The 13538-nt window shown below is 46.5% G+C and overlaps 5 protein-coding genes across 5 annotated transcripts; 2 read left to right on the top strand and 3 right to left on the bottom strand.

Moving 5' to 3' along the window:
* Positions 1–631: 631 nt before the first annotated feature.
* Positions 632–3166, bottom strand: N7516_007066 (1,4-alpha-glucan branching enzyme GLC3; the record flags this gene model as incomplete). Its single annotated transcript, XM_057219786.1, has 8 exons — positions 3093–3166; positions 2912–3036; positions 2761–2860; positions 2600–2712; positions 1852–2543; positions 1461–1796; positions 756–1386; positions 632–658 (listed from the first exon to the last, which is right to left on the bottom strand). Exons 1-8 carry the CDS (start codon positions 3136–3138, stop codon positions 632–634), a joined length of 2070 nt encoding a protein of 689 aa, XP_057073877.1. The 5' UTR covers positions 3139–3166.
* A 986-nt stretch (positions 3167–4152) lies between these two features.
* Positions 4153–5038, bottom strand: N7516_007065 (uncharacterized protein; the record flags this gene model as incomplete). Its single annotated transcript, XM_057219785.1, has 3 exons — positions 4153–4401; positions 4475–4706; positions 4767–5038. 3 exons carry the CDS (start codon positions 5036–5038, stop codon positions 4153–4155), a joined length of 753 nt encoding a protein of 250 aa, XP_057073876.1.
* A 600-nt stretch (positions 5039–5638) lies between these two features.
* On the top strand, positions 5639–6100 carry N7516_007064 (uncharacterized protein; the record flags this gene model as incomplete). Its single annotated transcript, XM_057219784.1, has 1 exon — positions 5639–6100. One exon carries the CDS (start codon positions 5639–5641, stop codon positions 6098–6100), a length of 462 nt encoding a protein of 153 aa, XP_057073875.1.
* Positions 6101–7665: 1565 nt separating this feature from the next.
* Positions 7666–8818, top strand: N7516_007063 (lipid-binding SYLF domain-containing protein; the record flags this gene model as incomplete). Its single annotated transcript, XM_057219783.1, has 3 exons — positions 7666–7708; positions 7769–7893; positions 7958–8818. 3 exons carry the CDS (start codon positions 7666–7668, stop codon positions 8816–8818), a joined length of 1029 nt encoding a protein of 342 aa, XP_057073874.1.
* A 278-nt stretch (positions 8819–9096) lies between these two features.
* N7516_007062 (uncharacterized protein) lies at positions 9097–11614 on the bottom strand (the record flags this gene model as incomplete). Its single annotated transcript, XM_057219782.1, has 3 exons — positions 9097–10716; positions 10746–11327; positions 11366–11614. The coding sequence occupies 3 exons, from the start codon at positions 11612–11614 to the stop codon at positions 9097–9099; spliced, it is 2451 nt and encodes an 816-aa protein (XP_057073873.1).
* Between the last annotated feature and the right edge of the window lie 1924 nt (positions 11615–13538).

The following is a 13538-nucleotide window of genomic DNA, read 5'->3' as shown; positions in this document are numbered from 1 at the left end:
ATATGCGTTTGTCTATCTTAGCGAGTTGATGGGATTTTTAAAGCCGGTCTGGATTGGAGATACCTTACACAAACCCCCCCTCGACCGGCATGTTTCATTATTTTGTGTATTTAGAGTTCAAAACCTGATTCTCGACATTTCCTTTGTGATTGTGTCCTGGGTTTTGTAGATTGCGTAGTGTGTAGATGTGTGTAGGTAGGTGTAGGTGTACTTCATGGATGATTCGCGATATATGGATGTGCATCCATCTCTATAGCCAGTTCTCTCAATCATTCAGGCTGGTCTTGTCTGCATGTAGCTCGTTCGGATCATTTCTCTTCCCTTTCAAATGAACCATTGAGATGATCTTTCTATTCTACCTACCCTACAGAGAAGCGTGCAACACATTATCTTCCTTAAGCTCTCTCTGTCCAGTCTACGATGGCGAATGCGTTAAAAAACAGTGTATATAATATGAGATAGCTAGGCATAGATAGCTGTAATTAGAAACAAAATGCAGGACATTACACAACGAAGAAGTCGCATCAAGCACACTCGAAGAACAACACCCAGAACTAGTATTAACCAGTACAAGATATTGAATCTCCGACTCGGCCGCGTGCAAAACACAAAACATGGATTGGCGTTCACATTACAGAGTATCTTCCAGAGCCAGGACCTGTAAACAGATAAAGTCAGCAAACCAAACAACGCAAAACGAAAGACAGATGAAAAGCAAAGAAAGAAAGAAAGAAAGAAAGGAAGAGAAAACATACCAAAGCAGTCCGGGTAGGAATATAAACCTGCACGAAATTCCCCCTCCCATTCCACCCCATATCAGTAGTAAAGAACCTCGTCTCCTTAACATTCCTCCCAAACCCACCGAAAACCTTCTCATCAGTATCAAGCACAATGCGATACGTACCGGGGACATCAACGCCAACACGATAATCCGTAAAGCTCTCCTTGGCATTGAAATTGAAGATCCAAAGCAACCCAGCCCTTTCAAAGACAAGAACCTTATCACTCTCATTCTTCAAACTGATATACGCCTGCGACGCATTAAGCCATCCGTACTTCTGCTCGGCCAACTGCATCCCGCGATCGAACTCGTTCAGGAACTTGTACCGTAGAAGAGGGTCTTCGGTTAGGTTTAGTTGGCGTCGAGCGTACCAGAAGGAATTGTCGTTTCCGGCACGTGGGAAATCCAGCCATTCCGGGTGTCCGAATTCGTTGCCTTCGAAGTTTAGGTAGCCCTCGCCGCCGAGGGCGTGCGTTACGAGTCGGATCATTTTGTGGAGGGCCATGCCGCGCTCGATTACGGCAGTGAATTCCGTTAGTGTGGACATGTGCGTGTACATTTCTTTGTCACAGAGCCACATCATTAGGGTCTTGTCGCCGACGAGGCTGTGATGTTTTGTTAGTTTTGGTTGATTGCATGCATTGGGCGGGGTTGGAGGTGGTCGCGGATTTGGACTTACGCTTGGTCGTGGCTCTCGGCGTAGGCAATGGTCTTCTCGCCATGGCGTCGGTTGGTGAGCGTGAAGGAGATGTTGGCCATGTCCCACTCGTCGTCTGTGCTTTCTTTCAGGAGCTTGATCCACATGTCTGGGATGGCCATTGCGAGACGGTAGTCGAAGCCGGCACCGCCTAGTTTGTGGGGTAGACACAGTGCAGGCATGCCCGAGACATCCTCTGCGACTGTAATGCAGTCTGGGTAGAGTTCGTGCAACATCTCGTTTGCGAGGGTGAGGTATGTTACGCCCTCCTCGTCGACGGATGGTCCGAAGTACTCGTGGTACCCACCGGAGAAGCCACTGTTTCTTTGTTGTTAGCAGGCTCTTCTAAAATACAGTAGAAGGATGCACGTACGTTCCGATACCGTGGTGCGTATAGAGCATGCTGGTCACACCATCGAACCGGTATCCATCGAATCCATACTCTTCCATCCAGAAGCGAAGGTTACTCAAAAGGAAACGTAGAACTTCATGACTTCCATAGTTGAACAGACGGCTATCCCACAGCTCATGACGGCCCTTGGCACCGCCATGGAAGTAGAGGTGATCCGTCCCATCGAACTCATTGATGCCATCAATGACGTTCTTAGAAGCATGGCTGTGAACCACATCAAGCAGCACAACCAACCCCAAGCTGTGGGCTGTATCAACTAGCTCCTTCAGATCCTCTGGGGATCCGTAGCGACTGCTCGCCGCGAAGAAGTTGTTCACCTGGTACCCGAAGCTAGCATAGTACGCATGCTCCATGATTGCCATTAGCTGGATTGCATTGTATCCCAGATACTTAATGCGGGGGAGCATGTTCTTTGTGAACTCCTTGTACGTAGCGACCTTAGTCTCCGGCGACGAGATGCCGACGTGCGCCTCGTAGATGCGCAGACTCTCGGGCTTCTTGGGCCGCGCGTGCTGGAACTTATATACCTCTTCCGCGGGCGGGTTCCAGAAAACGGCATCGTATGCAGGCGACACGGTCAGGTCTTGGACTACGCGCTTGATCCAAGCGGGGATTCGGTAGATGCGCTCGCCGCTAGGGAGCACCATTGTGATCTATGGGGCTATTAGTGGGGTGTTCCATTGATGTATAACAGGGTTGATGTGCTTACCTTGATCTTGCTATCGTGGGGAATAGCGGCAGCGCCGTCCTTTGCTGGTACCGTTACATTCCAGATGCCGAAGCTGTTCTTCGTCATGGGGTTGGCATTGACGTCCCAGTTGTCTGCGAGTCTCAGTCAAGCTCATCAAATATGACTCGTATAGAACGTACTGAATTCGCCGACCAAAGCAGCCTCCGTTGCGTTTGGTGCCCATTCTTGGTATTTGATCTCTCCGTTGGGTTGTGCATGTAGTCCGAAGGTTTCGTAGCCCTGATCAGTGTATTAGTTTAGAGGATAGCAATCAATGGGGATGTAATTGACCTTGCTAAACTTGTCCAAGCCACCCTCTGTTTCATTGATAGTCTTGGCCCATTCCTCGACTACCTGATATCTGTGCTTCAAGACATCGCGATGGGGTTCCAGCCAAGGATCTAGCTGGATAACACCTTATTTTTTGGTTAGACTTTATTCTACTTGAAAATGTAGGTAATTTCACACTTACCTGTGCCGTCGGTGGGAATGTTGGAGTTGTCAATGGTAGAAGACATATCTGGTGGGGAGAGCTGGGGGAGAGCTGGGGAGGAGAGAAGATGGTCCAGATTCAAGGAAATCCAACGCGGGGGCCTCTCAACATGTGACATCAACCCCTCAACGCTTTGTCCTTCGGGTTTTTTAACTTGTTTTTTGTTTTAAAGTGGGTTCTTTTTTTTTATTTTCAGTTATTTCAATCTCATTAAATGCACATATACTTACATTTCAAGTAGCATTGGACTTGAAGCTCCAGTGGGGATGTGGAGACGGGAACGGATCCGCAGGTCCAGCTGTTTTCAGACTAAAACATACTCCCTCTGTCTCTATAACAGACTATATTTCTTATTTTTAATAAATAAAATAAGATTAAAAAGAATTAAAAAGAATTAATTCAGTTATCTTCAAAGCTTTCCAAATAAATATTTCGGAGGCTTTGTGCTACAAGGTTATTTCGAACTTGGAAGCTATATATAGTTAACTAGTTATACATCTCTAGGTTACATATACACTCGGAGGACACTTCCCCATTGATCGTATTCTCTCACCGGGTGAGTTATTACTACTATTACGATGTCAAAAGTTACACAATATTGTGCAGGTACCCGTTCAGGTACACCGGGTCTAGTTTCCTCAAAAAAAGTACGTTGGACAGCCTTTGGCTAGAGCGGCGATTTTCCGCATCGGGAATTAGGGCAAGACACTTGTAGATAAGGTATCTGATGTATCTGATCCAAGGAGAATACTCAAGATGAAACTAGGACACTGTACACTATAGTATTAATAAACTAACAGCTTCTCTAAAGAAGAACTAGTTAGTTACCGGTAGTAACATTATTTGAGTGAAGGCTAAGGCTCCTAGGCCACTTTGTGTTTCGGTTTTATTTTTGCTCAGCACAACTAATTCGCCAAATAGAGCTATACTACCTTTTCGTGGTTTTCTCAAAGAACTGAGGGGAATAAATCATATATTATAAAACAAAGACCACGCTAGAAACAGGCATCATAAAAAAGAGGAGACGTTCAAGACAGCCTCATACAGAGATATAGGCTGTGTTGTACGTCGGCTCAGGAACTTGTTCCACGCGATTGCGAGGCAAGTGCCGGGTCACCACTCCGGCTGTTAAATAGTTGACCATCACCAGGAACTCGGGGAGAGTGCCGAGGATGACACGCACTGGCAAGCTGCCTCCGGAGGCTGACTGACTGGCAAATGTACTGGCAACTGCATAGATAACTCGAACACCAATTAGAGGCATAGCAATCATGACACTAAGGAGTATCTTTATTATTATTAATATAATTATCAGCCAATGTATTCTTGTAGGAAGGGGGATATTTTCATCAATGTCATACCTTTTTCTCGTCATCAAGTCGGAGAGAAGCGGAATTTGCTTTCCAAGAAATGAAGGTAAATGCTACCACGATGAGCCACCCGATGGCAAAGATCACCAGGCCGACTTCAAGCAAGGTTGAATTTTTGCTGCTAGCAGCCGCAAGTCCAATTCCAGCGCCAATAACCAGATGAGGGATGAGGAGGCCAAAACCCCCGAGGAACGCGGGGAGTGTTCGCTGAATAGAATGATTCCTATGACAAGTCAGCTTCCATTTTCATTTTTTCATAAAAAGCTCCGCGGCCAGGACGTACGATTCATTAAGGAGGCCCAGGCTTGCCATCAAAAGCGGCGAAAGACCGATTCCATTAATAATGGAGGCAGTCATATTGGGATGTCCAGTTGTAGACATGGCATGGTAAGCCATGCTGTTTCCAACCAAGCGCAGTCCACACATCACAATCACATAGAGCCAGCCGAGTAATCCATGCTTGCCGTGTTTAGCGAAGCAATAAAAGGCAGGAATAGTTGCAATAGCATAGAAGATTATCTCGGCTAGCTCCAGGCCTTCGGTTGAGTTTGGCATGATGTGAATAGTAGCTTCGCGACAATTTGTGCTGGATAAAATTTAGATCCTGTAGGAGGTCTATTGCTTGAGATGAGAGACAATGCGATTCTGGAGTTGTTGGGAGGTGGGTGTTTTCCAGCCTTTTAAGCCCAACCCTAGCCTTATCAGAAGGATTTATCAGAAGGATTTACTAGAAGAATTTATTTATAACTTCCCTATGTCGTATGTAGATCTTTACTGCGACATAATAACTAAGCCTTAGGGCCTTCTGTTTTGGGTTAGGCATGGTTGGGGCTGAGAATATAATTACCATATCACACAGCCTTACGGAGTACGCTAGGGTTGGCCCCCAGTGTTGTATGAATGTCGAGACAGCGAGATTGGCGACTATAGCACTTCGCCCCACAGTTCTACCCAACAAGAAAAGCGAAGATCACAGACATCCATGCCGTGGCGGAGTCATTGGAAATTAGTTACAAGGAACCGTGTGGGGGCCAATTGTGGTTTTTGGAATGAGCTACACAGCTTCCGGTGACAATAACAAATACTGGTCTTCAAACCATCACATTTTCAATCATCTAGATTCTACTGAAACCCTTCCTCCCCTCCTTTTAAAGCATGGGTCTTATCAAGACTGGTCTTACCTTGGCTGGTGCCTATGGCCTCATTAAAGTTGCATCCAAGTGCGTCCTTCAGATCTTCTACGCTTTCCGTCTCTCTCATACTCATATATCCTCAATTAGGGCAGCTACTGAACACGAAGACAAGAAGCAAAACCGCCAAAATACTTCCCAGAAACAGTACTATCCTAATCACAACCCGCAAATGGACCATATGAATGACAACCAAATGAACAACACTCATGTCCAACCATCATACCCTCCACATGGGCCTCGCTCAAACCATGGCAGCGACGTGTACGGGCATTCGCCACAAGCACAATCCCGGTCGATTCGGCAGCAGTCAATGGGCTATACAAGGACCATGGAGAACCCTCCGCCATACTATCAGAGCCACCCATGCGAAATACAGGGAGATGGTAAGACTGGATCAGCTCAGGAATATTACAAATCTAAATAGAGGTAGCTTGGGTCCAATTTGGCAGGCGTTTACGAGGGAGCTTTAGATTCGATTGGTTTGCATTACAACTAGAATATAAGGGCCTGCGAAAATGACGTCGAAAAGGACTACTTTTGGCGCCAGAAACGGCCGTCTTTTCTACGGCAGTCGTTAGGATATTAGGATGTTAGATTGTTAGTTGGTAGTTTACTAGTTGCTTCTAGTAGTCCGTAGTAGGAGGTCAGTAGAAGGTTAATATTACTGGTAAGAAGTATAAATTACGCCCTAGGAAACTCGTAGGCATTAAGCCGACGCTAAGCACTGCCTAGTTCCAGGCTAAAACCGAACGACTAGAAATTTCTAAGCAGTTGAGATTAGACCAGGAAATAGAACGACAACCTGTCCGAATCCGCCGCCCTGGGACAAGACGACCAAGTTCATGCAAGAAATCTACGCCTGGGGACAGTCAAAGGAATAGATCCACAAAATCTTTTCACTGGTAATCAGATTACCAGCCATGTACAGTCAGTGGACATAAGTTTTTGCACCCCCTATAGCCCCACCTAGGCGCCAGGGGTGCAAAAACTTATGTCCAGTCACTATAGACAACAATGTGTGCAACTCTTAACTATCTACTTGATGGCAACAATGTCCCAACGTCACTGCTGGATCCTTTCAATCACTTGCCTTGTGCGTGAAGATGGCTACTGCGTCTATGGTGGCGAGCAGCTGAAGCTAGATAATCCTACCTGCTGCTGAAGTACCTCTACTTCTGGGTACCGTTCCGGACCTTTGAATTTCTCATGATGAAGCAGTGATTGTATTGTCTGATAATAGACCGCTGTTGTCAAGCAAGAAATGGGAGAAGAGTCAATTTTTTTTGGAACGATTTGTATCATTCCCTTGTTGAGCGGAGTGATAGTTGTGAAGTTGTGAAATTGTGAGATTGTTAGTGGGGTTCACGAGGACGGTAGTGCTTATGGTATATACCTAGCAGAATAAATCTGGTTGATTTCATGATATTCTACTTATTCTACCCTCCAGGGCTATTTTTCAGGATTAGAAAGAATTATCCGTGGGGTAGTGATATGGCTACATCGATGTAAGAGATGGTAGTAGGAACACTGTGGACAAGCTTAAGCATGAACTAGAATTTAACAGCCGAAACTCATACTGATGTCTCAAAATAATTTTGTGTGATTTTAGCAATACACGCGATGATCTATGTATCAGATAGACCGTCACGAAGCCATCGCCAACACCAATTCAAGATCGGCAGCAGCCTTGCCTATAAAAGCCCGCCCCCATCATCCCCTGTCTATCCACCGTCTCAAACTGGCCCGCTTCAACCCCTCACCACCCACAGCTCTCTTGATGCAAATGATTCTCTCAAATTTCCGCCATCACCAGATTATCGGCTAGTCCTTTGATAGCTTATCCAGATTGCTGATTAGTTAGGCTTCCTAAGCAAGCGTCAATCGCCGCGCAGTGAAAACGTCTAAATCTTCCACGCCAAGATTCCAAATATAGCAGAGAGCAAGGTATTGACCTCCAGTGTGAGAACTTCTAGCGAGACTAGTTAGACCATGCAGAAGAAGTTAAATAACCCATTGCCTTCCTCGCTGTACAGTAGGTGTCCCACTTCACATGGTTGCCGGTTGAGACTAATCAATGATCCATCTGGCTTAGACGAGTGTAAGAAAGCAGAGAAGATTCTAAATTCATTCGTGAAGCCCCCAAAATGGAGCAAATCGAAATCGAAGTTGGAGGAGCCAGAGCTAGGCATCCCACGCGCAATCCTTTCCGATGCAAAGGTCCGCAAATGGTCATTAAGAATGAAAAACATAATCATAGCTAATATTTCTTCATGTCCAACAGGCCCTAGTCATTTTCACAGCTGTGAAAGCAGGCGCCCTAGCTTCAATGCGTTTCGGATCGGGTCTCATCGTCGCTCGACTTCCGGACGGCACCTGGTCCGCCCCGTCAGCCATGGCAACGGGCGGCATCGGCCTCGGCACCCAGCTAGGCTTTGAAATGACAGATTTCGTCTTCGTGTTGAACAGTGAGCAAGCTGTCAAAACATTCACCCAATCAGGGGCCGTCACTCTTGGTAAGAATCTCTCCGTTGCATTGGGTCCGTACGGACGAAGCGCGGAGCTGGGCGGTGCGATCAGTTCGAAAGGAATGGTGGGCATGTTTGCGTACTCGAAGTCAAGGGGTATCTTTGGCGGGAAGTCCTTTGAGGGTGGGATGATCGGGGAGCGGCCCGAGGCGAATAAGAAGATGTATGGCGTTACGTTGACGGCCAAGGAGCTTCTTAGTGGAAAGATTGTCCCGCCGCCTGATACAGAGCCTCTCATGCGACTCCTGAATTCGGACAGGTTTAAATTTGGGGTTGAGGGCGAGGTGTCACCAGTGGCCTCTATAGCTGACTATCGTAAGCAGGATAGTCAGCAAGAGGTCGCTGAGCTGCCTGCTCAAGTACCTGATCTGCACAAGGAGCCATTTGAGCTAGGTGCTGAAGAGCCATCAAAGTTTGCTGAATTGGATGCGGGACCTGGTCACCAAATTTCCGAGTTGTATTCTGGGGATGTTGACTGCAAAGTTTATGAGCTTGATGCCTCCCAGTCGCTTTCGTCTCAGGTGTCAAAGGACGGGCATCCCGCATCAAAAACCCCAGTGGTGCTACCCTCCAAGGACTCGGCTCTTGAAAAGGAGCTGCCCCCGCTACCTTCATAATGATTTTACGTCTACGTTGGAATATAGACTCGAGCGGCTTGTAAGCCGGGTCACTAGAGGGAGGCCCTGGGAAATACGAGTAATCAATTCACTGACAGTGAAATATCAGACTATGGTATTGCTTTGTCCTTTATGGATCATACTCATCGACTGCTAAGGACTATCGAACTTGATCGATGCAGCTAATTTGTAGAGAGAGATGATACGGAGACAGCTCAATTATCCACATCGTAGTATGAGCGACTCAACCCAGGCCTCTCTCACCCAGTTTCCGCGTTTCATTCAGAATCAGAATTCTCGTTGACGTGGATACCATGGAAATCGCGCAAAACTTTACATGTCAAAGCCCCCATTCCCGATGCTAACATGGAATCAAGAACTGTAGCAGCGGTGACCATCAGCTTGGATGTCACATGGCCAGGCAGCTTCTTGGAAGCCATATTCGCTGCATGGTCAACACCACTTGCCGCAAGGAAAATATAGCCAATCATCCAGGGCAATTGGCTCTCCTTCTCAATGCAGCCTGTCCCGAAGAGTTCGCGAAGCTGGTCTTCACAGGCCTTTTTGATATTAGTCAGAAGCAGCCAACAGGTCCGGTGCGTGACGAAATAGTCGAACGTAATTTCTGGCACCTCGCCTTGTAAGGCGAGCTGGAGTTTAAGAAGCAATGTTTCTGCGGACGTAGATTCATAGGATTGATGGCCCTGACTCCTTTGTGAGGGGTTCCTAGTAAGATCCGGGACAACGTCGTTCAAAATGCCATGGGGGCTGTCCCCGTCAATATCTGCTCCCCACTGGGCTTTGTCCACAATGGTTTGTAGATCTGCCCGTGTCATGTCAATTTGTTTGGAGCCATGGCAAAAACGTTTCTTAAACATGAGAGCAACAGCTCCCTGCTCTGTCAGGCACTTGGGTCCGTTCTTCGAGGCCTGGGGACGTTGATTCCGACGGTTCTTAGCAAAGTTTGTCGCGGAGTATCCCATACTGAGGCAAAACCGTTTGATGTACTCATCCGGGGTTCGTGGAGGCTCGCCAACCCAGCTTTCTGGGTGTATTGCTTGCAACATGTCCAGATCAGCCCATCGCGCTATTAACAATTTTTCCTGCCGTAGAGCGTTGTACAGATGAAGCGAGTACAATACGGAACCCCAGGCCCCGACAAAAATAATCCCTGCCTCTTGATACAACATTTTGAAGCGGTAGAGTAACAAGCCACAGAACAAAGGATGCCATTGGAAAAGACGGAACGTTTCCCCAGTAGGTAGACCTAGGCGTCTCTTTTCGATCTGCAATGGATCCACTCCGCACCAATAATCCATATCTGTTTGGATTTCTCGCAATATTCTATCATTTTCTCGAGGCCAGTTCTCGACGCGGAGCTTTTCGTGCATCTTAAGAGTCGACTCAATAGAATTACGCATAGTCAGCGTGCTTCGCTGCAGCTCGGAGAATGCCCGAGAAACCCCATCACGTAGGACATGATGGATGTTTAGGAAGACTTGCACGGAAAACACCAGCCAGAATGGATGTTCTTTAGTAGCGAAAGCCACCTTGAGACCACGCGACAGCTCATCTTCGGCAAAATTCTCCCTAGTACAGAGTCCGAGGATGAAAAATTCGGGAAATGCCTCCGTTAAGATTTGCATATCTTCAGCGAACTTCTCCCTTGCTGGCATCGATTCGCGGTCGCTTTTAGGGTCGTAGGTTCCATAAAAGCCCGGTTTATAAATTGGAGCGTTGTCCCGGTCGCATATTGCCGTGAAAGACCGGAGAAGCTGCCAGGCTGTGGCGAAAATGTCTTGCGTTTGATCGTAAACTTTGAAGTTAAGGGCATCACGGGGCCTTTCTTTGTAGTCAGGATCTTCCCCAATCTGCAAACAGCGGGCAGCGAAGTATGCCTCAAGGATTTTTTTTCCGCACCACCAACCTTATCAAGGGCAGGCTTCATTTCCTCTTCCATGCGCCGGAGGAGATCGATAGCGGTGTTGGTAGTCATAGAAGCCGGTACAAGGTCCACAAGGCCAATTTTGTATCCCCTCCATGTCTTTTTGATAACATCCATGAAGCAGTTTGCATCCAGGACCAAGAGGTGGAACATGAAAATGATCTCATCACGGTCAAGATCAACCTCGGCTTCAAGGTCGGCTTCCGCTTCGACATCTGGAGCCGAGGGACCTGTAGGTTTCTCTGGTGCCTCTGGTTTAGGAGCATCAGGTGCATTGAGGAAGGCTTCCGATTGTTCTTCCAATTCAAGACGATCGAATCTATTGGCCAGTAACTTCTCATCTTTCTCGACTCCCCGAGTATCCGCTTGCCTCTTGGGCATTAGTGGGCGCAGGGTTTCACGGACACGTTCAAGGACGTCCACGAAGAATCCGTGGCTCTCGGCAGCCTTGTTCGACCCCTCGACTCCATGTTTTCCGAATTCGCGGCGTGCAGAAATGGCACGGTTGAGGGCAAGACTGAAGCCTCGGGAGACCTCCACAGGCCCAACGGGGGGTTGTCGTATCTGGCGATATGTTCCGCAAAGCTCGTGAATTGCTTGACAGTGATGGTGTACTTGGGCTTCTTCGGGATTTTGCTGTTCTCATTGGGTGGGGTGGGCTTTGGTGGAGCTTTAGCAGCCTTCCTGGCTTTCCCTTTGAGTCGACCCCCAGTCGGTTTTTTCACAGGCCCTTGATTGTCGTGGCCCACGTCGAGGCCACATCGTTTTGCAGTACTTGCCAGCCATGTGGCTACAATGTCAGTATCTGTTTTGTATTGAAGATACTGACTCGTCAAAAAGTCTGGCAACATGGCGAGATCTGTCTCACGAAAATTTCAGGTGCGAAAGAATCTTTAGATGGACTGACGTTTACGGGCGACAAAATATCCCACCTGGACACACAACTCTCTTATTGGATACTGACTGACCGCGGTTTCTCACCGCTCCCGCGAAACATTCGAGTTGATTTCCAAGGTTCAATTTGTATCCTAATTCAATTCCTTCTATACCTCGTATACCTCCATCAAATACATTACATGCCTCTATTAATATACCGTGATCGACCGGCCGTTGCTCTTGAACTATTCAAAGATGAAACCATCTCTCTTTCTTAAGCCGGTACATCTTCCGGTTTAATAAGGCCTTTACCTACCTATATCCTTACTTTTATACTTCGTGCAATAAGGAGACGCCTTGAAATATAGGGAAATTGTCAAAGTCTAAGGTTGAATGTAACAGAAATCTGACTGTATTCAAATGTATATAATAAATAGCAGATGTTGACAGTTGGACTTAGATAGAATAACTATATGGTAGTTAGAGACAGGGTAGTTATATGACAACTACCCAGGTATGTTGTAGTTCTGAGCATCCATTAGCCGTGCCAAGCGCCAAACGCCCAATGCACCTACCCGCGCCCCAGCAAACGCAAAATTTAAATTAAGTATTTTTTGTATGACTTACCAATACAAAAAGTACTTAGTTAGCCACCCCGTACGCAAATTAACTTTAATGCCTGAAGGTGCCTGATTATATGCCGCACCGGCCTTACAGTGTATTGTAATGTATTGTAAAAAAGCTCCCAATGGAAGCCTCCCTCCCGGGTAATATTGAAGCTATTCTCACCACACAAATCTTTAAAATCTCCCGTTTCTAGCCGTTGAATCCTCTCATACCATATTCTCAACAATTTTCGAACCCCACGATTTGTATGGGTGCGGGTATTAATACTTTCTGCCGACAAATATTCAGGCATATTAAGGCATCAATATTACTAACATTAGTCCTTCGCAGCGTAGCAGGGGACTAAGTGGGGAACTCCAAGCCAAGTTTTCAAAGATACAACGCTGTGGTTTTATTATCGCTATGACATGGTAGTGAGAAGCTAGCAGTGTCACACTGTTCCATGTCTATCTCTCAAAGTCCAGCGTCCAAGCCTGCGCCTGAGTTGGCGTTCACTCCTTTCGAGGCTAACAATCATCGCAATCAAGTGCCGTCTCTTTCATTTATGTTGACGACAGCGATAGAAAATTTAGTTATATCTTGCAGTCAGCCGAGCGACTTATTCCGACTCTCACAAGTAGATGAAATTAGCACAGTACATGCTAGTTAGTACATTCTTACCTTGATAGAGGTTATCCGCTAGTTATAGGTTCTTTGATTTGTCTAAACCTTGTTGCAGTAGGGAAACCAAACCGGAATTCTCCGAGCCATCAATTCAAACTTCGAGAACTAGATTGGGGAATACATAAGTCAGAAATTATCCTCATGACTCACAGTTTAATCTACTACTTATAGTAATACGAGCACGGTCCTAGGAACTGGCTGGACTGACTCATAGCTTTTCGAGTTGAGACTTTTATCTAAGGTATTATGTTTATTGGATAGACAAATCGCTCCAGGGGCTGCAATCTGCCACGACAGCCCCGGGCGACAACGATAGTACATACACGCAACCAGTAATAATCATGATATTCATTAAAATTCGTATAACAAACTAAATGTAGAAGATGCTAAATGGATTAATACTAATTATTGATATTAGTATTGATATCAGGCTTACTCCAAAATAGGCTAGTATATGCATATGCGTAGGCATACGTAGTTCTCGCCTGAGATGTCGTGACAGGAATATTAGGCGACCCGGGGTAAGTTCTGTCAGCATCTCGAGCCGCATGTGATCCTATGATTCCTACATCTAAGCTTCTTAAATCAGTTAGCAGCCTCACTTTTTCC

The sequence above is a fragment of the Penicillium verrucosum genome, assembly GCF_028828655.1.
Source record: "Penicillium verrucosum strain IBT 35672 chromosome Unknown utg000002l_segment0_segment0, whole genome shotgun sequence".
Classification (NCBI taxonomy): Eukaryota; Fungi; Ascomycota; class Eurotiomycetes; order Eurotiales; family Aspergillaceae; genus Penicillium; species Penicillium verrucosum.
This window is presented reverse-complemented; position numbering and strand designations above follow the sequence as displayed.